Source organism: Nicotiana tomentosiformis, chromosome 5 (assembly GCF_000390325.3).
Source record: "Nicotiana tomentosiformis chromosome 5, ASM39032v3, whole genome shotgun sequence".
NCBI classification, from domain to species: domain Eukaryota; kingdom Viridiplantae; phylum Streptophyta; class Magnoliopsida; order Solanales; family Solanaceae; genus Nicotiana; species Nicotiana tomentosiformis.
The window spans coordinates 47,080,030-47,107,246 of NC_090816.1; the positions used below are offsets into that span (position 1 = coordinate 47,080,030).

The 27,217-nt window shown below is 41.3% G+C and overlaps 1 protein-coding gene across 1 annotated transcript; it reads right to left on the reverse strand.

Moving 5' to 3' along the window:
- Nucleotides 1-22,082: 22,082 nt before the first annotated feature.
- Nucleotides 22,083-24,467, reverse strand: LOC138892290 (uncharacterized). Its single transcript, XM_070175997.1, has 5 exons — nucleotides 24,373-24,467; nucleotides 23,700-23,722; nucleotides 23,310-23,524; nucleotides 22,740-22,910; nucleotides 22,083-22,637 (listed from the first exon to the last, which is right to left on the reverse strand). Exons 1-5 carry the CDS (start codon nucleotides 24,465-24,467, stop codon nucleotides 22,083-22,085), a joined length of 1,059 nt encoding a protein of 352 aa, XP_070032098.1.
- Between the last annotated feature and the right edge of the window lie 2,750 nt (nucleotides 24,468-27,217).

Below are 27,217 nucleotides of genomic sequence, written 5' to 3' on the forward strand. Positions count from 1 at the left end.
TATGGGTTTAATTATCACTTCTTCTTCTTTTTCTCTTAATTTAAGCATGAGTAGCTAGATTCACTAGGGTTGTGACCCAACCCTAGTGTGTAAACTTAATGGGTGTTTGATCTATTGCTTGTTTATGGTTGGGTGTTGATTATCTAGCCTAGTTCTTGCTTTTATGTGAAGAATTAATGGTTAAAAATATTATTTCATGCCTATTTGACTTGGTCTCTACTTAAGAAAGAGAGACTTATTCTAGGAAAACGTAGCTAGCAAGAAATTGGGTCAATCGAGAGATTGATAAGCCCGATTAAAGGGTTGAACCTAGAGATAGTAAAACCCGACTTGAGCTTATCCTTTAGTGTTTTGTTCAATACCCATTTGGACTTGAGAAAGCCAAATTGGGCAAAATCAGTCTCTGACCTAGAGGTATTAAGTGGGTACTTGGATGTTGATAGCTATAATATACCCTGACCAGTAAAAAAAGCTTTAAAGTTTACAACCCATTAGGCGAACATCTAGGTGAAGGTCACAGCCCTAGGCCTTTTATATCATTTGAAAAACAACCAAAAACACTTTCCTAGTTTAAATTATTAGTTTGTAATCTTCGTTTAAATTAGACCTAGAAACAACCCAAATTTGTGGAAGTGCAACTTGAGATAATTCAAGCTCATACAGTATAAAATATATTCCTAAGACCCATTCATAGCTCCCTGTGGAAAATCGACCCCGACTCCTTGTTGGGTATTACTATTGCATCGACCGTTTTCATATCCTCCAATAGAGGAGTGAAATTGGACGAGATCAATTCTTGGCACCGTTGCTGGGGAGCTAAAAGACGGTGTTAGCTATATATTTAGTTATGTTTTTGGAATATCTTCTTTTTCTTCCTTGTTACTAACGTGTGAGTATTGTAGGTGCAATCATGGAAAATAATGAGGTAGGAAACATAGCCGTGGGGTATCCGTTCCACCCCCACCTCCACCACGAGCGGCTCTACACCGGGTGTTTACGAATGAAGGGTATGCAAGTGCTATAGTCCCACCCCATATTAGGACAACCAACTTTCCAATAACCAACGTAATACTCACTTTGCTCGAGCAACGAGGGTTCTTCATCGGTGCACCGGGTCAAAATGCATATTAACACTTGAAGGGGTTCGTTGATACATGTTGGGGGAGCAAACAAACAAATGTCTCCGAGGATGCTTTGAGGCTAAGGATTTTTCCCTTCTCTTTACGGGGGAAAACTTTAGATTGGTTGGAACGTTTGCCAAATAATTTCATTCATACTTGGGATGAACTAGCGGAGAAATTTATTTCAAAGTACTTCTATCCCAGGCACATGGCTATTTTTCGGGATGAAATTCTAGCATTCAAGCAAGAGCCCAATGAACCACTACACCAGATATGGGAAAGATATAGGACAATGGTGAAAGAGTGCCCCAACAATGATATGACGGAGAACATGATTTAACAAACTTTCTATCGGGGGATCAATACCACCAACCAATATGTAGTGAATCAACTTGCCGGAGGGAACTTCAAGACTACGCCTTATACGGAGGCATGTGATATTTTGGATGAGATGGCTGATACTTCATCGGCATGGAAATCTAGATCCAATGTTCCACGAGGTGATCAAAATGTGATTCTTCTTCATAAAGAGTTACATGACCATGGGCAAGCCATAGCCGAGTGGACAACCACCATGAACCAATTGGCAAAGGCTCAACTTCAACAAGTGCAAAACCCGAGGCAAGTCAATGCTGTAGAGGGAATCAATATGATGGTAAACAAGAGAAGAATAAGAAGTCCACAAGTGAAACAAAGAGTGGACAATTTTTTGCAAGAAGATAGTGGATTTGATCAAGGTGATTCTTACAATGATCAAGAAGAAGAGGTCCAATATCTGAACAACTTTCAAGGGCAAAGAAACAACTTACAAGGTCCTATTCAACAACAATGGAGACCTTCGAATAATCAAGGCAATTGGAATTATAACAATCAAGGTAATTGGAGTAGAAGCAATAACCAAGGGAATTGGCAAGGCAATTGGGGAGGCAACAACCAAGGCGGGTGGAACAATAGCCAAGAAAATCGGGGTCGGGTTTTCAAATGCCCCCGATGTATCAACAACCGAGAAACCCACCTCCTTATCCTTCTCATACTCCTAGTTCCTCCAATAATGAAATGGATCGTATTGAGAACATGTTCAAGCAAATAATGGAGAAGAATGCCGATTCTGATGCCCAATTTGCTTCACACAACACATCAATCCAAAACTTAGAAATGCAAATGGGTCAAATCTCTGAAGCTTTAAATTTTCGTCCTAAGGGGGCACTACCAAGCGATACGGTGGTGAACCAGAAGGGTGGGAACAATACAGGGCATGCCATGGATGTTACTACAATAAGTGGAAGAGGTGGGAATGCACCCACCTCAAGTCAAAAGCAACTTGTGGATGATGAGCATGTGGTAGAAAAAGAGGAGATCATGAACAATGTTGTGCAAGCAAATGATGAAGTGTAAATTGATATTGATAACATGGTGGAAAAGACTCAAAAGGATGTGAACCCATCTAGGGATCATGTGATTGACATACCAGAAATAGTAGTGCAAAAAGCTAAGGTATCATTGCCTAAGCCACCTCCTCCCTATCCTCAAAGGCTTGCCAAGAAAAATGATGATAATCAATTCAAGAAGTTCATTGATATGATGAAGAGTCTCTCTATAAATGTGCCATTAGTTGAAGCTTTGGAGAAAATGCCCAGATATGCAACGTTTATGAAGGACTTGGTGACAAAGAAGATATCGATGAATTTAGAAACTATCAAAGTCACTCACTAAGTGAGTGCAATTGTGCATTCGATGGCTCAAAAGTTGGAAGATCCCGGTGCTTTTACAATTCCTTGTACCATTAAAAGTGCCGAGTTTGTAAAAGGTCTTTGTAACCTTGGGGCGAGTATCAACCTGATGCCCTATTCGGTTTTCAAGCCATTGGGAATTGGGCAACCAAGACCCACATCTATGAGATTACAAATGGCCGATCGTACAATGAAGAGACCGTTGGGGATGATTGAGGATGAATTGGTTCGAGTTGACAAGTTCATTCTCCCAGCGGATTTTGTTATTATTGATTGTGAAGTGTACTATAAGGTGTCGATTATTCTTGGTAGACATTTCCTTGCTACGGGGAAGGCTCTTATTGATGTGGAAGCCGGTGAACTCACTTTTCGGGTTGGTGATGAAAAGGTGGTGTTCCACATGTGAAAATCTATGAGGAAACTGAATAGAAATGAAGTGTGCTCATTCGTGGACTTGGTGACCGATGTGATTATTTATGATACAAGTGCCACGATTAATGTGGGTGACATGTTGGAGACCGTTTTGCTCAATTTTAATGATGATGAAATTGATGGCTTCATGGAATGTGTTAAATATTTGCAAGGGATGGGGTCGTAAAATTATGCACCTTAGAAACTTTCATTGGATCTTGAGAATAGGAAAACTCCTCCTACAAAGCCTTCAATTGAAGAGCCTCATATCTTGGAGTTGAAGCCCTTACCTCTATATCTCAGGTATGAATTCCTTGGCCCTTGCTCTACTTTACCGATTATTCTTTCCTTTTGTTTGACTAACGTGCAGGTTGACTATACATTGGCCGTGCTCCACAAGAGGAAGAAAGCTATTGGGTGGACTTTGGCGGATATTCAGGGAATAAGCCCCGCATTTTGCATGCACAAGATTAATTTGGAGGAAGATATCAAACCCTCCATTAAACATCAAAGGATACTCAATGAATCCATGCAAGAGGTGGTCAAAAAGGAGATCATAAAGTGGTAATATGTCGGGGTTGTCTACCCCATTTCTGACAGTTCGTGGACTTCTCTAGTGCAATGTGTTCCGAAGAAGGGGGCATAACAGTGATCACCAATGATAAGAACGAGTTGATTCCAACAAGAACGGTGACCGGATGGAGAATGTGTATGGACTATCGGAAGCTAAACAAAGTCACAAGAAAAGACCATTTCCCACTACCATTTCTTGACCAAATACTTGATAGGTTGGCCGGCCGGGCGTTCTATTGCTTTCTAGATGGATATTCGGGCTACAATCAAATCCTTATTGCCCCAGAAGATCAAGAGAAAAAACCTTTCACTTGTCCCTATGGCACTTTCGCTTTCAAGAGGATGCCATTTGGCTTACACAATGCACCGGCAACTTTTCAACGGTGTATGATGGCGATCTTTACGAATATGGTAGAGGACTACCTTGCAGTCTTCATGGATGACTTTTCGGTAGTCGAGGATTCTTTTGATGATTGCTTGGCAAATTTGGATAAGGTATTGGCAAGGTGTGAAGAAACGAACTTGGTATTGAATTGGGAGAAATTCCATTTCATAGTCGATGGGGGTATTATCCTTGGCCACAAGATTTCAAAGAAGGGAATAGAGGTCGACAAAGCGAAAATAGAGGTGATTTCTAAACTTCCATCTCCAACATCCATGAAGGGCGTGAGAAGTTTCTTGGGTCATGCGGGTTTCTACAGGCGTTTCATAAAGGATTTTTCCAAAGTGGTGAACCCTTTGTGAAAGCTTTTGGAGAAAGATGCTAAATTGTACTTCAATGATGATTTCATGGGAGCATTTGAATTTCTCAAGTTCAAGTTGACAACTACTCCCATTATCACCACTCCTAATTGGAGTATTCCTTTAGAGCTCATGTGTGATGCTAGTGATGTAGCGGTTGGAGCAGTTTTGGGGCAACGTATCAACAAGATCTTTCATCCGGTCTACTATACTAGTAAGATCATGAATGATGCCCAAGTCAATTACACTGTGACCAAAAAAGAGCTTCTTGCCATTGTGTTTGCTATTGAGAAGTTCCACCAGTACTTGATGAGTGCAAAAGTGATTGTCCACACGGATCATGCGGCACTTCGTTACCTTATGAGAAAGAAAGATTCCAAAGCCCGGTTGATGAGATGGGTGCTTTTGTTGCAAGAGTTTGATATAGACAAGGAAGTAAAAACCAAGTGGCGGACCACTTGTCTCATTTGGAGGAGGAGAGGAGGCTGCATGATGGCCTTGAAATCAATGACTCCTTCCCTGATGAGCAACTCTTAGCCATTTCAATGAAAGAGGTGCCATAGTTTGCGGATCTAGCAAATGTTCTTGTAAGCGGTATCATCCCGGATGAGTTCTCTTCAAACCAAAGGAAGAAACTCAAACAGGATTGTCAAAACTATTATTGGGATGAATCATACCTTTTCCGGATTTGTACGGATGGAGTGATTAGAAGATGTGTATCGGAAGAGGAACAAGTTGAAATTCTGGGGGCTTGTCATTCTTCGCCTTATGGTGGTCACCATGGTGGAGCAAGAACGGTGGCCAAAGTGCTTAGTTGTGGTTTCTATTAGCCCACTCTTTACAAGGATGCAAGTGATCTAGTAAAGCGTTGTGATGAATATCAAAGGGCCGGTAGAATCTCAAAGAAAAAAGAAATGCCCCTCATCACCATTTTGGAGATTGATATTTTCGATGTGTGGGGTATTGACTTCATGGGACCTTTTGTGAGTTCTTGTGGAAACACCTACATATTGGTTGCGGTTGATTATGTGTCTAAATGGGTTAAGGCCATTGATCTACCCAACAATTAAGCAAGAAGTGTGGTGGCATTTTTGAAGAAGAACATCTTCACAAGATTTGGTACTTTGGTGGCTATCACAAGCGATGGGGGTCACATTTTTTCAACAAAGCTTTTGACACCTTGCTTAGCAAGTATGGTGTCACTCATAAAGTTACGACTCCCTATCACCCTCAAGCTAGTGGTCAAGTGGAAGTCTCTACCTGGAGATAAAGAGTATTTTGTCCAAAACAGTGAATGCTAACCGGACGGATTGGTCAAAGAAGCTTGATGATGCACTATAGGCTTATCGGACTGCTTTCTAAGCTCCTATCAGGATGTCTCCATACCGGTTGGTGTTTAGCAAAGCTTGTCATCTTCCGGTGGAACTCTAGCACAAGGCCATGTGGGCTTTAAAGAAGTTAAATCTTGATTGGGATGTAGCTGCTAACGTGCGAGTTGCATATTTGAATGAATTAGATGAATTCTGGTACCATGTATATGCAAGTTCGTCCTTGTACAAATAAAGAATGAAGTACCTTCATGACAAATACATCCGAAACAGGGAGTTCAAAGTGGGCGATCTTGTTTTGTTGTTCAACTCACGATTGAAGATGTTTCCAGAAAAACTGAAATCCAAATGGAGTAGTCCCTTTGAAATTGTGGGTATGACACCTTTTGGTGCATTGGACGTGAAGAAAAAAATGATGAGGTATTCCAAGTAAATGGTCATCGGGTGAAGCATTATTTGGGGCAAGCGGATGATGGCCACGTGGTGGCAGTGATTCATTTGATGTGATGGTAATCTGCGTCATGCCGCGATGTTAAAGCAGGCGCTTCTTTGGGAGGCAACCCATGTTTCTTTTTCTTCCTTTTTTTCTTTTCTTGTTCTTTAGATAGGTCTTATTTTGTGCTAATTAGATTTGAAGTGTGTTGCAGGAAGGTGTGTTCTTTACAGGAACTGTGCTCAGAAAAATTGGCTAAGTATGGAAAAAGTACGGACAACACAATTCTTGTGCGGACCGCACAATTTTGGACGCTACAACAGAAGGAAAATGTGGCCGCACAATTCTTGTGCGGACCACACAAATTGAGATGGAAAAACCAAAGTGCGGCCACACAGCTAAATCTGCGGACCGCAGATCATCAAAAAGAAATGGAACACCAGGTAAAAAAGTGCGGACCGCGGAAGGAATTTTGCGGCCGCACTCGTCTCTTGATTCCTTAGCCAGACCCATTGTGTATAAATAGTAACCCTAAGGCTACTGTTGAAACTTTTCATTCTCTGAGAAATCAAACTAAAATTTTGCACACATCTGATTCAATCATCTACCACCTAATTACGCATCTGTGATCATTCCTTAGCACCACTTCATCACTGGTATGTTTAAATCATTTCTAGGATTCTTCAATTTTCTTGGTTTAATTTACAATTGGTTAGTTAGTTTAGACCATTTGTCAATTTCATATCCATGTGGGCTTTAAATTGTGTGGGTTAACTCTTACTTGCTTTTTGGGGAGTGTGTAGTTTGATTATCATGTTTAGTTGTTATCACCATGTCCAATTTGTGCTTAAATGAAAAACCTACAAGACTCTGCCCGATTGAGTTTTGAAATGTGCGGCCACACAAGGAATTGTGCGGTCTACAGAAGTATAGATTAGGTCAGTTGGTGCGGCAAGATTGTGCGGACCGCACTTAAAATTGTGTGGACAGCAGTAATTTCATTGCGGCCAAAGAAAAGTGTGTGCACCCATAGATCAGGCCAATCTTTGTCATCAGAGAGTTGGCACTTTTGGAAAGTTTCATGTGTGGACCACACTTCAATTCTGCGGTCAAACTCAAAATTGTGCGGACCACATAACCCAAGCTGCGGCCGCACTTGCAATTGTGCGAACCACACTTCCCCACCCTACAATATGTTTTGTTCTGTGACTTTCTGTTTATCTGCAATTGAATTAGAACTGACTCCTACTGTTGTTTGTTACAGAAAATGGTTAGATCACGAGGTCGTGGTGATACATCAAAGGGGAGGGGTGAACCTTCCATAGGCAGAAGTAAAAACAATTTAGCCCTCGCCCTCCAAAGGGCAATCAGTAAGAAAGCCATAGTTGGCCGAGGAAGACAGCCCGAGCCTTTCGAGTCTAGTTCATATGCCCCATATCGGGAAGCGTCGGAGGGTGACTCAATGCAAGAGCAGCCTGTTGTTCAATCACAGCCACAATAGCCACAGGGCAGATACTAACTTAGAGACCGGCCTTCCTCCTCTGAGAGTTCTTCCGAGGGTTCGAAAGGTGACAGTCAGGCTTCAGATCCCTCATCCACACATGCCCCCGACGCACCTGCTACTATAGTGGATGCTGATGATATTTCGAATGATGACGGAGGGGATGATACCAGAGTTGCCGGCCTAGAGAGGTCAAAGAAGAAAGATATTTGTGAAGATAGGTTTGTCAGTCTGGCTTCTTTCACAAGCTTTCGAGAGTGGTAGCCAATGAGATCACTCACTCTTGAGCATCAGTTCATGATAAAAGACCTTGACAAATATAACCCGACAATGTTGAGACAATTTTGGGAGTGGAAGGGGTGGATGTAGTTTACCAAAAGTGTGGTAGATGCCGAGGAAGACCTGGTCTGGGAATTTTACGCCAATGTGGCGCATATAAAGAAAGAGACCAAGGTAACAAAAGTGAGAAATCTAAAGGTGCGATTCGATCAGAGCACCCTGAACACGTGTTTAAGGTTTGAGGATGTGAAGCCTATGCAATACCTGGAAAAGTTAGCACTAGGAGATGCAGTTCGACCATGGCTAGCTGAGATTCTTGCAGCTCCAGGGCTGCCTCCAGCATGGATCGCAACAGGGGTTCCCATTCAACGGAACACCCTAAATTTTGAGGCAAAGGGATGGCAAACATTTATGTGTAGCAGACTAGACTCGTGCTAAAATGAAACAAATCTTCCAATTCAGCTGGCAGTGCTAGTGGGTGCGGGCCAACATGTCTGTGGTATCCAGGCAAGGCGACACCTCCTACTCGTATCCCAACACTATTACTGAGTACCTTACGGATGCGGGTGTGGAGCCGAGGGATTTTGATGCCAAGGTGCGGGCGAAGAGGCCCTTCTCATGGTATTCTTTGATGGGTGGTGGAAACCCAAAGAAAAAACGTCAACCCTCTACTACTGCAGGCCAATCTGATGAGCCCGTCAGGGTAGTTGCTAAGATAGTTGACATGCCATCTACTTCAGCAGAGCCTGCTGATGGTGCAACAACTATGCCTCCACCTCCTTCTTCAGGTCCCTCAGGATCAGTACCTTCCACATCGGCTTTGAAGATGGTGCCCATGCCCGCTCATCCAATATATGCATTGCAAGTCTCCCAAACACTATCGAGCCTCAACAACTGGATGCAGATAACCACTGCAAAGCTGTCTGACATATCCAGTGTTGTTGCAGCACAATCATCCACTCCGGCACCCCATATTCCTCCGACAGTAGAGGATACATTGAAGAAGATCTTGGAGAACCAGACCACCATCATGAACACCTTGGTAGCACATGGAGCAGTTATTGAAGAGCTGGGGAAGAAGGTAAAGAAAGTGAATAAATCCCAGGCATCGAAGAAATCAGTTGATAGGATGAGGAGAGAGGTGACCAAGATAGCAGCAGCTGGTGATCTTTAATTTGATATGCTCATGAGGTCAGACCCGCCAGCACCAGTAGATCCAACAGCACCATCAGCTCCAGTGGAACCAGTTGGCTAGTCTGAGGAGCCAGACCTGACTGCCGACACTGCTGAAGCAGTGCGCCAGATGTTCACCAACCCAGTTACTCCCAGAGCCGATGATGATGAGATCCAGTAAGAGGAGACTAAGGGCGGTGATGCTGCTATGGACACAGAGATGTCCAAGGCCACATAGGGAGTCTTTTTCACTTTTACCCTTCTGTATTCTTGTTTTGATTAAGCATTGGGGACAATGCTTATTTTTATTCGGGAGGTGGAGTTATTTGATTTGCTATTTGGATGACTTTTAGACATTTGGTTTGTAATAACTGACAATATTTTCTTATTTCTCTTCATTCTGTATATATATTCTCTTTGTTCTCTCTTGATGTATATATTTTCATTTTTCCTCTCTCATTATGTATATTCGTTAGCTTATTTATTTTGTTTTCTTATTAGTCTATGTTTAATTTAATAGCTTCTTTTTAATTTTGTAGCTTCTTTTTATGTTTTAGTAAACAATAATCCTTTGGTTTTCTTAATGACACGGTTCTTTTCAAAGGTCATTTTTGTGTGAACTGGGTGACTCTTCCCAATGATGAATGGTGTGACAACATTCTTAAGGGATTGAGTCAGTTTTTGGTGTTTAGGTAAGAATAGTAGTAATAATGAATAAAAAGACCTAATTGAGTCAGGTTCGAAGAGTAAAACATACTTCACTTGGTACGAACACACTTAACTACGTGCTTATGGTTAAAAACAAGGTTTTTGGAAAGATATAGCTCTAGTTAGTGACCTTGTGACTCTTGTGTTGACTTAGGCAATTATTGAGTGGTTTAGTCGAACCATAGTGATTTTTAATCTTGAATATGGTCGTTGTGGGCCCTCAACTCTATCCTCTTTAACAATCCCGATGCGTGATAGATGATATGTTTTTGATACAAGTCCAAGTACCCGTGCGAATGGTCTAGAACTTGCCTTGAATGTGTCTCTAGGCGAAATTTTAAGTTTTGCTTGCTTTGAGAAGTGATTGTAGGCTCTCCTTGACCCATTTGAAATTTCTCATGGCCCACCAATGTTGTTATCTCTAGTCAACCCATTTGAGCCTAAAACCTTTCTCATTTGATAACCATGTTACAATTCTGTCGTGACCCTCTCTTGGCACCCGAGCTTTCCTTAACACTCTTGTGAAACAATTGGCTAAAAACGTAAGTTTGGGAGAGAGACGAGGAGTTTAAAAAAGGTATCAAGGCACAAAAAAAGAAAAGAAATGAATAGAAGAAAATGCAAGAAAAAGAAAGAAAGAACAAAAAGAAAAATGAAAAAAGAAAGTGAATAAGTTGAAGAGTTGAAGGGATTCAAAGAAAAGTAATGATGCAAAGCATGGACAAAGCAAAGAAGGAGAAAATGAATATCATGACCAAGAAAGAGTGATGCTAAGTCTCTCTAATCCCCCTATGGAAAATAAAATGTCTCAAAGAGTTGGCAAAGCATGAGCCGATAAGAGAAAATGGAGTGCTTAAGGAAAGATACCTATTCTATCATAGAATATCCAACCGTAGTCCAAAAGCCTTCATTACATTTCGAAAAATCCCTACGTGATTTCAAGCCGAGTGAGCTTACATTATTGGTGATTTACATGAGGGGTAAGCCTATGGTACTTAAATCTGTACTTGTGACATTCTTTTGAGAGAGATGAGCGAACCTTTCACAAATATTTGAATTGAGTGCTACATTCTTAAGTGAGATATGCAAACAGAGAGTAGAGAGGATGAGTTTGGGATCCACAATGATCTACATGAAAGAGCTTCCTTAATGAATGAAGTCAGCTCGTGATGCTCAAGTGTCACATTAGAACAATTTGTGCTTAAAAGTTCAGCCCATTGCCTTGTTAATAATTCGTAAGTGTTGTGGGTAATTGTTGGTCCCAATTGATGCGTGATTGATGCATCTTTGATTAATAGGAATAGCTCTTAACTTGTGGAGGTGAGAATTACCTTATTTGCTTGAGGACAAGCAAAATCTTAAGTTTGGGGGAGTTGATAAGTGGAGATTTTGACTACTTATTAGCACTTTTTTGCTTTCGTTTTAGTCCAAAAGCGTTTAATTGCATTCCCGAAAACTGATGAAATATGCTTAATTGCAGGAATAGTGGAAAATGAGCCCCCAAGATGAAATCCAACTCAAGAAGGAGTGATCTGAACTCAAGGACACAAATATGCATAGAAGCTGAGAAGTGTGGACCGTAGATTTTCATCTGCGGTCGCAGATTGTGAAGAAACTCCTATCAGAGACAAGTGCAAAGTGCGGTCCGCACATGACATGTGCGGTCGCAGAACCTGGGCAAAAGCAAAAGTTTAGAGAACTTGCATCTCAAGTTTAACAGAAGTGCGGACCGCACAATTATTGTGCGGTCGCAATCACATTTGTGCGGTCCGCAGAAGAGCAGTGTGCGGTCGCACTCAAAAATGCGCGGACCACAGAAAGAGAGAAGTGCGGCCATAGTTCAGAATTATGTGGCTGCAGGTTTCCATTCCTGTCAGGCTGAACCAAAGTGCGGAACGCACATGGAATTGTGCGGCCGTAGAACCTGCGAAAGGGCATTTTAGTTCGAAAATTCCAATACTGTATAAATAGAAGAGTTTCACTTTTTAGGTCAAGTTTTGACATCAACAGCTACAGTAGACGTTTTCTTTTACTCATTTTAGTAGTTTTTTTCTATTTTGAGCTTTTTGAATATTCATTTCATCATTTTAATTATCAATATGGGTTTAATTATCACTTCTTCTTCTTTTTCTCCCAATTTAAGCATGAGTAGCAAGATTTTCACTAGGGTTGTAACCCAAACCTAGTGTGTAAACTTAATGGGTGTTTGATTTATTGCTTGTTTATGGTTGGGTGTTGACTATCTAGCCTAGTTCTTGCTTTTATATGAATAATTAATGGTTGCAAACATTATTTCATGCCTATTTGACTTGATCTCTACTTGAGAAAGAGAGACTTAGTCTAGAAAAACTTGCCTAGCAAGAAATTGGGTCAATTAAGAGATTGATAAGCTCAATTAAAGGGTTAAACCTAGAGATAGTAAAATCCTGAGCTTATCATCTACTATTTTGTTCAATACCCATTTGGAATTGAGAAAGCCAAATTGAGCAAAATCACTCTCTGACCGAGAGGTATTGTGTGGGTACTTGGGTGTTGATAGCTATAATACATCCCGACCAATAAAAACAAGCTTTAAAGTTTACAACCCATTAGGCGAACACCTAGGTGAATGTCACAGCCCTAGGCTTTTCATATCATTTGAAAAACAACCAAAAACTTTTTCCTAGTTTAAATTCTTAGTTTTTAATCTTCGTTTAAATTAGACCTAGAAACAACCCAAATTTGTGGAAGTGCAAGTTGAGATAATTCAAGCTCATACAGTATAAAATATATTCCTAAGACCCATTCATAGCTCCTTGTGGAAAATCGACCCCGACTCCTTGTTGGGTATTACTATTGCATCGACCATTTTCATATCCTCAAATCGAGGAGTGAAATTGGACGAGATCACTCACCGTTTTATTGATCTCCACAAACTACTCTTTGCATCCATACATATGATTGCTTGCTCCATTTTCCAAATACCATGAGCTGCAATCATCCTTGTCTTCTTCCTTGAGTGCCATCAACAACGTAGACTCATATTCTTCTTTCGTGTCGTCAACAAGGTTAGCTTTTTCTTCAACATTTCTACGATATTTCCAAGAGTAATTGCCAAATTTATGATAATTATAATACTCAATTTTTTATTTTTCATACCTTTGTCCATTATTTTCTTGGTATTAGCCACCTCCTCCTCCTCTTCTTTGTCCACGGCCACGACCTCTGAATGTTTGGTGGATTTTAACTTCATTGTTGAAGTTGTTACCATTACTTATTCCTCTTCTATGACCTCCACGACATCGTCCTCGTCCATTTACTCGATAGCTCTTTTCACCTCCATAATCATTAAAGGATGCCTGAGTTTTAAGAAGTTGCTCCAGTGGAACTTCTTGTCTTCTTTTGATCTTTTCTTTGTGAGCCTATAAAGAACCCTCCAATTGCTCTACCAGTATAGAGTCTAATTCTTTAGACTCCTCAATAGCACACACCACAAAATCAAATTTAGGTTTTAAGGTGCGAAGGATCTTTTCTACCATACGGATATCTTATATGTCCTCCTCGTATCTTCTTAATTGATTTACAACAACCTTCACTTTTGAACAATAATCCGAAATGCATTCGGAGTCTTTCATTTTTCAAACTTCAAAGTCAGCCCTTAGAGTTTGAAGTTTTACCTTCCTCATCTTGTCAACTCTTTGAAAAGAATTTTATAAAATCTCCCAAACTTACTTTGAGGTGGTAGCATCTGCCACCTTCTCAAACATGGCATCATCCAAACATTGGTGGATGAGCGTGAGGGCTTGTTGATCCTTCTTCCTTGTCTTTGCCAAGACATATTTTTCATTTTGAGGTAGAGCTTCCTCATTATAGAGTTTTGCATACCCTCTATCTACGATTTCCCACACATTATGGGAGCCAAGAATGGCTTTCATACGTAGACACTATTTCTCATAATTATCTTTTGTGAGATGGGGATACTGAAAAGATAGCGTACCATTATTTGCCATGGATCTGATACCACGTTGTTGGGAAAAAATAATAATCCAGCCCAGAAATAATATCCACGACAAATAATAATAATACAAGAGAGTAACAACGACACCAACTCTTTTAACGATGTAAAATATAATATCCGAGCGGAGGAATATTACCACTAATATTACAACTTAGTAGTGTCAAGAGACTACAACAATTGTGAAAGAAATAACACTCTTTATTTAAACACCTCACTACAATATTACTCACACTCACTATTTATCTCACAGACTACAATCTGTGGACTACTCTCCCTAACTTCTATTGCTTCTCTCTTATTTTGGTGTGTCTTAAATGAAGAACGAACCCTGCTATTTATAGCAAAACTTGCCAAACTTTCAGCCAATCAAAATGCTTACATATACAATTAGCTTTGCAAGTTGTCAAACTTTTTTTCCAGCCATTCACTTCATCATTTCAACTTGTTGTCATCATTTTCTTTCTTTCTTTGTATTTCTTTTTATTAGATGAGTCCCACATGTATTAGAGTTATAGAATGAGCTAATCAACAAAAGAAAAGTGTTTTTCTTGTGATTTTGTCGAATAAAAGAATGACAATTCCAGAGAAGACAAAAGAGAGAGGAAGAATGTGATATGTGAAGACGATGGTAAGGTAAAAGCTAGCTTTTTTTTCTTTTTTGTTTGCTATGAACTTTTGCTAAAGATAAACGACATGATGTATAGGGGTTAATAAATTTTTAAAAAAGGTTAAATATTGTATTTCTTCCCTCATTTTGCAGTGTATTTTTATATTGGTTATGAATTTAATGATTGTCTTTAGATGTGTGGTAGTGAAAATGCAGAAAAGATAGTGCAACAACAACAGTTCCTCAACTGAACAAGAAGACAATAAAGAAAAGGTGAAGAAGTTATAAGAGACATCAGAGTGATAGGTGTATACAGTTGAAATAGATTTCGGCCTTCGTACGTTTGATCGAGTTCGAATGGTAAGCGACCGAAGTGAGACTTCGAGATGAGTTCCGAAGATAGTACAAACAAGCTTCGAGCTCCAAGACCGATCGAGGAATCGGCTCAGTATCATTATCGAGCCCATGACCAAATCGAACCGCAAAGCAACGTGAAGGTTGTCGGAGACGCACAGACCGATTGACACTCACCCCGAATGTTGAACTCAAACCAAGGCCGATGGCTCGACCCAATACTGAACTCGAGCCAGTATCGAGCTCGCAGACAAGAGCCATTGCAACCACGCTAGGGGAGAGAATCTTGGCAGGAATCGAGGGAGAGACAATTCATCATGGGTTCTCCACTATATAATTTTTGTTATAAATAAAGTAAGATCCCTCTACTATAAGGGGGAGAATCCTTGTAAGCACAGGGCAGGTTCACACATTGTAAGAAAAGACTACTTCTCTTATTGAGGGATAAATCTCTTAAGCTTGTTTTACTCAGCATACTCACTCTTCTTGTTCAATAATTTATATCCCGTTTTTATAGCCAAGAATCTAAACATTTCCACTTCTACATATGATTTATGTCAAGATATATCACATATCCTTAGAACTACTTATAAATTTAACTATATACGACTTTTCGGGTAAACAGTTTGGCGCCCACCGTGGGGCTAAGGGTAACAGTGGTTGTTTGATATGAATCTGCAATACACACCATTTTAAAACTTCGAATCAGCAATGGCAAACCCTCGATTGATGGCTTTACCTATCGACCACGAAGTCGGCCTTCAAGATGAAACCAAAAACTTGATACACAGGGCCGGAAGGCCACATAATGATGTCACTGAAGCTCGAGTCAAAGTACCGCTAGATGTTAATTCACAAGTGGCTCTTGAGGCGAACCAACATTTCGAACCAAAAAAAAGCATTCAGGGCGGTACTCGATTAGTAGCTCGAGACACCCATAACGTCGAGGAGATCGAAGTCAGCTTACGAATGATCTTCGAAATGTTACAAGCCCAGCAAATAGCAATAGCTCAGTTGTAGAGCCAAACTCAGGTATAAAGCAGGCCGGAGCCCAATCCGCTTCGAGAAATCACCCACCGAACAGAGCCAGCCATAGTGAAGTCAAACGAGCAAGAATCGGGGACTACTCCCGAAATTACTAAATTGCTCGAGGAACTCATAAAATGAGTCGAAGCCAACGATAAAAAAGTAGAAACATATAATTCCAGGGTCGACCATACAAAAGCCTTTTCCCTCGAGTGCCGCCCCAAAACCAATCCTCAAAAAATTATGTATGAACGAAATTCCCAAATATAACGGTACGACCGACCCCAATGAACACGTCACATGTTACACGTGTGCCATCAAGGGTAATGATTTGGAAGATGATGAGATCGAATCCGTGTTATTGAAAAAATTCGGAGAGACCCTCTCAAAGGGAGCGATGATTTGGTATCATAATTTGCCACCAAATTCCATCAATTCTATTGCAATGTTAGCGGATTTGTTTGTAAAGGCACATGATGGTGCCATAAAGGTTGCAACAAGGAAATCGGACCTCTTCAAAGTAAAGCAAAGGGGTAATGAAATGTTGAGGGAGTTCGTGTCCCGATTTCAGATGGAACGCATGGAATTGCCACCACTCACAGACGACTGGGCCATCCAAGCTTTCACCCAAGGGTTGAACGAGCAAAGTTCAATAGCATCACGTCGGCTGAAAAAGAATTTTATCGAGTATCCAGCAATAACTTGGGCGGATGTACACAACCAATATCAGTCAAAAAGTAGGGTCGAAGACGACCAGTTGGGAGCTCCTTCCGGATCCATGCATCAGAATAGGACATGTATTAATAACTAGAGGGACATCTACAGAGAGCAAAGGCTGAAAAGAGACCGATATCAATCGTACGTCACAGATCGAATGAACAACGGTTCAACATGCAATGCCGTTCGGAACAATCGAATGAGTGATCCAGCAAAACAATTCTCGAGGGCTTATGAGCAAGAATGGCTTGGATAAATATGCCGATCCTATAGAGGCACCTCGGGTATCGGAGTACAATTTTAGCGTCGACGCATCGGGCATTGTATCGGCGATCGGAAGAATCAAAGAAACTAGGTGGCCCAGACCCATGCAAACCGACCCTTCCCAAAGGAACCCGAATTCGATGTGCAAGTATCATGGTACGTATGGACATATGACCGAGGATTGCAGACAATTAAGAGAAGAGGTAGCCCTTCTATTCAATGATGACCACCTTCGAGAGTTCCTCAATGACCGAGCCAAGAATCACTCCAGAGAAAGGGACGCCAGCAAAAACGATAAACTAGAGGAACCTCTGCATATCATTCATATGATTATCGGGACCCGTGCTCAAATACGACAAGATTCCGTCCACAGGGGAAAAACGAACTCAAGGCTCTGTACCTGAGGGCACTTTATCATTCGTAATTGAAGAAGCCGAGGGCATCTCTCAACCTCACAATGACACTCTGGTAATTTCTATCCTATTAAATAAAGTTCAAGTTAAGCGTGTCTTAGTGGGTCCGGGTAGCTGTGCAAATATCATCCGATCTTAGGTAGTGGAGAAGCTCGATTTAAAAAATCAAGTCGTGCCCGCAGCTCGGGTTTTAAACGGCTTCAATATGGCCAGTGAAACAACTAAAGGGGAAATTATTTTACCCGTAAATGTGGCTGGAACCATCCAAAACATCAAGTTCCACGTAATCGAAGGTGATATGAGGTACAATGCCCTACTCGGAAGACCTGGATCCACAATATGAGGGCAGTGCCTTCGACTCTACACCAAGTGATGAAATTCCCTACGTCAGACGGGGTGAAGACAGTATACGGGGACCAACATGCTGCGAAGGAAATATTTGTGGTCGATGAGATAACACATATTCCAACATTATCGGTCTTAGAAAGGTCGAGCACAAAATATAGGCGAGAAACCTAATAGCAATCACAGCAACCAGGCTAGACCGAATCGATGAAGCAGGAAATAGAAGATGACGAGGAAGAGTTTCCGACACCTCGAGCTCTCATCGTCCCTGACGACTCCGACGCCATCAAGTCGACGATCGAAGAACTGGAGCAGGTTATATTAATCGAACGTCTGTCCGAGAGAAAGGTATACCTGGGAATAGGGGTTGACCCCCGAACTCAGGAAAAAACTTCATTTGTCACTAAGTATGGAACCTATTGCTATAATGTAATGCCATTCGGGCTAAAAAAATACAGGGGCTACGTACCAACGCCTAGTGAATAAAATGTTCGAAGAACAAATAGGTAAATTGATGGAAGTTTACATTGATGACATGCTAGTTAAGTCCCTGCGTGCAGAGGACCATTTGACTCATTTGCAGGAAACATTCAAAGTTTTAAGGAAATACAACATGAAGCTCAACCCCGAGAAATGTGCTTTCGGGATTGGATCGGGCAAGTTCCTCGGGTTCATGGTATCGGATCGGGGGATCGGGATTAACCCCAAAAAAATCAAATCCATCGAAGACATCACCGTCGTGGATAGTGTGAAAGAAGTGCAAAGCCTAACCGGACGGATAACTGCCTTAGGCCGATTTATTTCAAGGTCGTCAGATCGAAGCCATAAAATCTTCTCTCTACTAAAAAAGAAGAACGATTTCACCTGGACCCCAGAATGCCAACATTCACTTGAACAATTGAAGTGGCACCTATCGAGCCCACCATTACTTCACACTCCAAAGACAGGTGAGAAGCTTTACTTATACTTAGCGGTATCGAAAATCGCGGTAAGTGGTGTCCTAGTTCGTGAAGAGCAAGGTACGTAGTTTCCTGTTTATTATGTAAGTCGGACCTTAGGAGAGGCAGAGACTAGATACCCACACTTAGAGAAATTGGCGCTTGCATTGATAAGCGCCTCTAGAAAGTTAAGACCATACTTTCAATGTCACCCTGTATGCATTTTAACAACTTGCCCACTTCGAAACATTTTGCGAAAACACAAACTATCGGGTCGACTGGCCAAATGGGTCGTCGAACTCAGTGGGTACGATATTGAATATCAACATCGAACGGCCATCAAGTCCCAAACTATAGCAGATTTTGTGGCCGATTTCACACCAACCCTCGCACCCGAAGTTGAAAAGGAACTCTTGTTAAAATCAGGTACATCGTCTGGGGTTTGGACCATCTACACATACGATGCTTCAAATGTGAAGAGATCCGGGCTTAGCATCGTATTAACACCTCCCACAGGTGGCATTATTAGGAAATCCATCAAAACTACTAGATTAACTAACAATGAGGCCGAGTACGAGGCCATGACTGCAAGTCTCGAGCTAGCTAAGAGCTTGGGAGCAGAAGTCATTGAAGCCAAATGTGACTCTTTGCTAATGGTGAACCAAGTGAACAAAACTTTCGAAGTTCGAGAAGATAGGATGCGGAGGTATTTGGACAAACTACAGGTAACTCTACACTGTTTCAAAGAATGGACTCTACAACATGTGCCTCGATAACAAAACAGTGAGGCCGGCGCACTCACAAATCTGGGATCGCCGGTCGAAGAAGATAAGATCAACTCGGGGACTGTCGTTCAACTTTCGAGATCTATAATAGAGGGAGGGAATGCCGAGGTAAATTCCACAAGATTAACCTAGGATTGGAGGAATAAGTATATTGAATACTTAAAAAACGAAAAACTCCCATCGAACTCTAAAGAATCGAGGATTCTACGAACCAAGGTTGCTCGATTCACGTTGGTTGAAGATGGAACATTGTACAGAAGGACGTTCGACGGACCACTGGTAGTATGCTTGGGGCCAGGGGACACTGATTATGTTTTACGGGAGGTCCATGAAGGCACCTGTGGAAACCACTACGGCACCGAACCACTAATTCAAAAAATTATCAGAGCAGGATACTACTGGGATAGCATGGAAAAGGACACTAAGGAGTTCGTTCGAAAATGTGATAAATGTCAAAGGTTTGCACCAATGATACGTCAACCCAGAGAGCAGCTTCATTCAGTCATTTCTCCATGGACATTCATGAAATGGGGAATGGATATCATTGGCCCTCTACCATCGGCCCCAGGTAAAGCTAAATTCATTTTGTTTATGACTGACTATTTTTCTAAATGGGTTGAGACACATGCATTCAAAAATGTAAGAGAGAAAGAGGTTATAGATTTCATCTGGGATCACATCATGTGTAGATTTGGTATACCAGCAGAAATAACATGTGACAATGGTAAGCAATTTATCGGCGGTAAAGTGACAAAATTTCTAGAAGATCATAAAATAAAAAGAATATTGTCAACACCTTATCATCCTAGTGGGAACGGACAGGCCGAATCAACGAACAAGATTATCATCCAAAACATAAAGAAAAGATTGAACGAAACTAAAGGAAAGTGGAGAGAAATTTTTCCCGAAGTCCTTTGGGCATATCGGACAAAATCTAAATCCAGTACATGAGCGACTCCATTTTCCTTAGTGTATGGCTCCGAAGCATTAATTCCGGTCGAAGTCGGGCAACCAAGCGCAAGGTTCCGACATACATCAGAAGAATCAAACTACGAGGCAATGAATACTAGCCTCGAATTATTAGATAAAAAATGAGAAGCGGCACTGGTTTGAATGGCTGCACAGAAACAACGAATTGAAAGGTACTACAACAGAAGAACCAACCTCCGCCATTTCAAGACCGGGGACTTGGTCCTAAGGAACGTCGCTGTCAACACTCGATATCCTAATGAAGGGAAGCTCGGCCCAAATTGGGGAGGACCCTATCAAGTCCTCAATATAGTTGGGAAAAGGGTCTTATAAACTTGGAGCAATGTATGGAAAACCATTACCAAACAATTGGAACATATTGCTTCTCAAACGATATTACTGTTAAGGTATGCTTTTCTCTTCTCTATCATCTATATACGTATATTCGACACTAACTCATTGTAGGAATTCGACAAAAAATATCAAGACCTCTGGTTTCAAAGCACGCGTTGTACTCTTTTTCCCTTAAGTTCGGCTTTTATCCCAAATGGGTTTTTCCTGCAAGGTTTTTAACGAGACAACATCTATGTGCTACCCGGGGAAAAATCAATAGTATCCGAGGCTCCTTCGTAATCAACCTCGAATACTGGGGAGCTACCAATTGAATAAATCAAGTTCGGCACAAGAAAGTTGGTTCATATCAAATTCATGTCGAACAGGGTCTCGATAGAGAAAAGTGTAAGGGCCAAATGATCAAAACGAACCATGCCCACGTAGTTTTGCTCGAACTCTGGCACAAGATACAAACACATATATAATGACTTATAAAGGAGAACTTCTTTTTTTAGATATCTCACACTTAGAAAAAATCTTCCTGCTTCATGATTCAAAAGGCCAACCACCATCAAAAGGATTTTTGATACAAGCGATCATAAAATGCCTACGGGCTAAGATATTTTGAGTTCGAGTTCGAAGCAATCACTCACTCAATTATTAAAGGCTAAGGGCTATCTTACTTCGAGTTTGAGCAATCACTCACTCGATCATAAAAGGCCTACGGGCTAAGATATTTTGAGTTCGAGTTCGAAACAATCACTCACTCAATTATTAAAGTCTAAGGGTTATCTTACTTCGAGTTCGAGCAATCACTCACTCGATCATAAAAGGCCTATGGGCTACGATACTCTGAGTTCGAGTTCGAAATAATCACTCACTCAATTATTAAAGCCTAAGGGCTATCTTACTTTGAGTTCGAGAAATCACTCACTCGATCATAAAAGGCCTATGGGCTACGATACGTCGAGTTCGAGTTCGAAGCAATCACTCACTCAATTATTAAAACCTAAGGGCTATCTTACTTCGAGTTCGAGCAATCACTCACTCGATCATAAAAAGCCTACGAGATACGATACTTTAAGTTCGAGTTCGAATCATTCACTCGACTACTAAGCCTGTGGGCTACTTTTATTTCGAGTTCGAGCAAACACTCACTCGGCCATAAGGGCTACGAAAGCCGAATTCAATGAAATCGCCTAAATACTTATGAAAACATTCGCAAGGCATGAATAAAATCTTCACAAGGCAAGAAAGAAGAAGTAAGTCAGTAAAAAAAAAAGATATTAGTATAAATATACAAAGATTGTTTACATGAATAAATGCAACATCTAAGCTAAGGGCTAAGCTTCTGGGTTATCATCGAGAGCGGTCTCTTCTCCACCAGGCTCCCCCCGTTATCGGACCCGCTTTCGCTACCATCATCATCATCGTCGTCGTCGTCACCATCGGAAGCCAAGGCTTTAGCATCAGCTTTGAGTTCTTTGGCCCTTTTTATCTCTTCAGCAAGATTGAAACCTCGAGCGTGTATCTCCTCGAGGGTCTCCCTCCGAGATCGACACTTAGCAAGTTCGAAAACCCAATGTGCTCGAGTGTCGGCAGTATCCGCTGCCTTTCTTGCCTCCATTTGAGTAGCCTCGGCATCGGCTCGATACACAGTAATAGACTTGTCCGCCATGACTTTCGATGACTCAATCTCCACCTTGGCCTCAGCAAGCCTTGTTTCAAGTTCCTCGATCCTCTTGGCCTGAGCCAAACCTTGTTTCTTGACGCTTCGAAGCAGAATATCAGCTGATGATAATTTGACTAAGATTGTTTCTTTTTCTACAGCCAGGCCATTGATAGTCTCCTTCCACCGATCACATTCAGCCTTGATTTGATCGACTTCTTCCTGAAGCAACCCGATCTATTCAACCTTTTGCTGCAGCTGAGATAACGAAGGGTTAGCTTCCACAATTGGGTCAAACCCATACTCTTACAGAACGAGGCTCACCTTCTTATCTAGTCCGGCCTCTTCTTCACGAGCCTTAGCCAAATTTGCTTGGAGGTCCCTTATAACCTCGTCCTTTTGGCCGCAAAGAAGCCGCAGAGAATCTCTCTCCCCCGAGACCTTCTGAAGCTCGACCTCACACTGGCTGAGGTCGGCTAGAAACTTGCTAATGGCCTACAGAGAAGGGAAATAACACAAGTCAGGTTTAGAAAAGAATGAAGAAACCAAGCGTAGTAAAATCATTACCCGAGAAATGCAACGTTGGGCCTCTTCTAGGAGAAGAGAAGCGTCACTAATATCGGAGGCATCACCGACTCCAGTAAAGCAATCCCGAAAAGGATCCCCTACACTAGAGCCTCCGCCCATATCGGGTGTTTTCAATTCTCGAGCTTCCTTTAACGCCTCCTCAGAAAAGGTCGGAAGAGAAGGCGAATGACCCATTATCATGGACCCAAGCGAATCGCTCGGGACGCTCTGATTGAGACTCGGAGTATCAGAACCGGTCCCGACCAGTGTAGCCGTCATTGACTTAGAAGGTTTGGCGACCTCGATAGCTTTTGCGGATCGGACCACCAAAGCCAAAGCATCTTCTTCTTCTTCTTCTCTCAGTCGTTGGACCGAGTCCATCGGAAGAGCGATTGCCTTCCTCCTCACCCTTCGATTTTTGGGCTTGAGGTCCTTTGACTGAGAGACAGCATTTCGCTTTTTATCTTTCCCCAGTTTTGGGACCGGGGACTTGGTTCCTTCCTCACCACTCGAAGGCCTCAAAACCGCATCCTTGGTTACGCCTGCATAAAAGGAAGTCAGTAACGAATGGAGCATAAACAACGTTTCAAAAAAACATGAGAAGTGACCCTTAACGTGATTCTTGCCTCCTACCTACCTTTTGCCAAATCACGCCAAGCGTTCGACATAAGAGAAAGTCGAGGCTAACTTCTGAACCCAATCCTCGAGGTCGGATACCGCTTGTGGCATCCAAGGGGCAGCTGTATATCGGAGGTAGATATCATATAGAATCAGAGAAAGATACTAAAAGCAACGCATTATGAAAATCACTTATGATCGAAATTCCTTTCCTCGGGGAACGACATCTTCTCTTCCGGGATAAGGTCACGGGTCCTCACCTTAATCTAACGGCCCATCCAACCCCGGTCCTTGTCTTCGTCGATGATCGAAATTAAAGCTTTCGTTGCCCGGCGATGGAGCCTGATTAGTCCTCAAAAGATTTGAGGCCGATACAATCGTATGAGGTGATTTAGGGTAAAATCCAGCCCCCCGGCCTTGTTGGAGAAGAAGCGAAGTAAGGTTACTATGCGCCATAGATAAGGATGAATTTGACCAAGGGTGACCTAATATATTTTGTAAAAATCAATGATCACTGGGTCGACGGGACCCAATATGAAGGGGTAAGTATAAACACTTAAAAACCCCTCCACATGAGTGATGACGCTCTCTTCAGGAGAGGGAATTTGCAACACAACCTCGGGACCCCAGTTGCAGTCTTTCCTCACAGCCTCGAGATGGCCCTATGTTATCGAGCACATGTACATCGACACATGCTCACATCGACCCGGAACCGACGAAGGATTTTCAACCTTAAAATCGATCTTTAGAATAAACAGGGCCAGGAACATACTCGTGGTGAGGCGGCTCTACCGGCACCTTGTCGCCGGACGGCCGTGAAGAGGAAGCTTTCTCCTTCTGAGGTACAGTTTTTGAAGTTTTGCCCATTGATATAAGAGAAAACAAAGCAAAGGAAGATGAAAGGTTGATGGTGCCAAATGCTGATGAAGGTGGCTCTACAAGAGGCGAAATAGAGGCAGAAAGAGTAAGAAAATTTAGGAGATTGAAGATGTAAAAGTGGTAAATGGAAGGGTTATTTATAGGTTTATACCGTGGTGGTTCAGTATCAGCGGTGGCCGGCCACCGTCTGACGTGCATTAAATACCTTGAAATACTAAATTGACGGGACAGCTATCACATACATCATGATCGAGCCCAGTGAAAACGTTAGCTTATAATCCGATCGAGCCGTTGAAAATCATATCGCTTCTCACCACATTCTTCCTGAGAAATGAGGGGACTATCTGTATACGGTCAAAATAGATTTCGGCTTTCGTACGTTTGATCAAGTTCGAATGGTAAGCGACCGAAGTGAGACTTCGAGACGAGTTTCGAAAATAGTACAAACAAGCTTCGAGCTCCAAGATTGATCAAGGAATCGGCTCGGTATCATTATCGAGCCCATTACCAAATCGAACCGCAAAGCAACGTGAAGGTTGTCGGAGACGCACAGACTGATTGACACTCACCCCGAATGTCGAACTCGAACCAAGGCCGAGGGCTCGACCCAATACCGAGCTCGAGCCAATATCGAGCTCGCAGACAATAGCTGTTACAACCGCACTAGGGGAGAGAATCTTGGCGGGAATCGAGGAAGAGACAATTCATCATGGGTTCTCCACTATATATTTTTTATTATAAATAAAGTAAGATCCCTCTACTATAAATGGGAGAATCCTTGTAAGCACAGGGCAGATTCACACATTGTAAGAAAAGACTACTTCTCTTATTGAGGGATAAATCTCTTGAGCTTATTTTACTCAGCATACTCACTCTTCTTGTTCAATAATTTATATCCTGTTTTTATAGCCAAGAATCTAAATATTTCCACTTCTGCGTACAATTTATGTCAAGCTATATCACATATCCTTAGAATTACTTATAAATTTAACTATATCCGACTTTTTAGGATGCTTGTCTGTCTTAATTGTTAGGAGTGAATTTCTCATTTTCTTTCATTAAAAGAGAACGGCTTAGTTTGCAAGTTGCAGTATATGTGTAAAGTAATATAATACTTTGTGGGTGACTATGTCATTGATTATTTTTATGAAAAATCATTGGAATTATCGGTGTAGAATCCATCTATTATGGCTCTATTATTTGAGTACCTCAATCTAATATGACACTGTTTCTTTACCTTCCTGTAGGCATCTGATCTAATTGTGGGACGAAAATTTTAATATGTATGGATTCTTATATGTGCAAGCATTTACAGTTTTGATAGTGATTTTAATTATTTTTAAGATTTCTTTGTAATTGTAGGTAACTTGCAGATGAGTTGCAGATGGCCGTGACTTGGAACCACTGAGACCAATGAGGTGCATGATTGAATCCAAATGAAACGTCTCAAGGTGTCTTTTAGTACTTAAACCACTGTTCATCTCTTAAGTTTTCATCTATTATGTAAAGTTATTGTATTGTATCAACAGCTTTTGGTACTTCTCTGACTCTTTCATATTGCATTCCTGAACTCGGAGATATATATATTTGAGCAATTTTTGGATAAAGCAGCAGTTGCTGAAAACTATTATCCTCAAACCTTTTCAAGTACTCAGTCTCCCTTTAATATACCACGTTGGTATCAGTCATGGCCAGGTTGCGCACCAAAGAGCTGTTGGGATGGAACATGAATTGTTCACATCATATAACGAAGTTTACAACAGTTTTGATGCATGTGTTTGCAAGAAAATCTTGTGAGGGAAATTTATGCCCTTGGATTTGAGAATTTATTTGCTATTCAATATATGGTTATTCTTCTCTGCAAAGTCTTGATGTTAACCAACATGCACAATTTGGAACTAAAAAGACAATTTTATGCTGACTTTATACTATATATGCACATTAACTCCGAGCCTTATACCGCTGCATGCGCGTCAATATCATATCACAATAACAACTCATACCACAAGAGCTCATATATCACAATTTGCCAACATTCAACAATATCAATGCTGCCACAACAATAGCCCACGGCTCCACCACATTGTGTACAAGAATATCAACAACAACAATGAATGTAAAATGCTCAACAAGAAAGATGTCTCAACAATAAACAATTTTGCCTCAACGTGATAACGGCTTTCACAACTTCAACATCAATAACGAAACAATGAGAGAGATAATGTATAACCACGATATTAGTTAAGAATAACTCACAATGGAAGAGATAACGTGTAATATTGACTTCAAATAATGAAAATCAACAATGAAAGAGAAAACACAAACAATAACTTCAAATAGTGATAATCAACAATGAAAGAAATAACATGAATAATAACTTCAAATAATAATAATCAACAATGAAGAGATAGCATGTAACAATAAAAGAGGCAACAAGTTCAACTAAAGCATGAGAGCAATTTATCAACTAGAATGTAGAACAAGTGTTAACGAAATCATTTAAGGTATGTAAGGATAGACTAACACAAGTAAGAATAGATTGACTATGAGAATTTAGAACATGATATGATAATTCAATTAAGGCATGGAAGGAGTCTAGGTAGCCTAGACCGGTCAAATACCTCGTACAACTCGTGTGCCTACTCGTCACCTTGCGTACACGGCTTTTACATAACACAAATGAACCAATCAATACCAATCCTAAGGGGTAGTTCTCCCACACAAAGTTAGGCAAGATA

Coding starts and splice junctions, on each gene's coding strand:
- LOC138892290 (XM_070175997.1), bottom strand. CDS start 24,467: ATGGGCAAAACTTCAAAAACTGTACCTCAGAAGGAGAAAGCTTCCTCT. Junction 23,723..24,372: donor GTAGAGCCGCCTCACCACGA/GTATGTTCCTGG, acceptor TCCGATATACAG/CTGCCCCTTGGATGCCACAA. Junction 23,525..23,699: donor CCCCTTGGATGCCACAAGCG/GTATCCGACCTC, acceptor CCTTTTATGCAG/GCGTAACCAAGGATGCGGTT.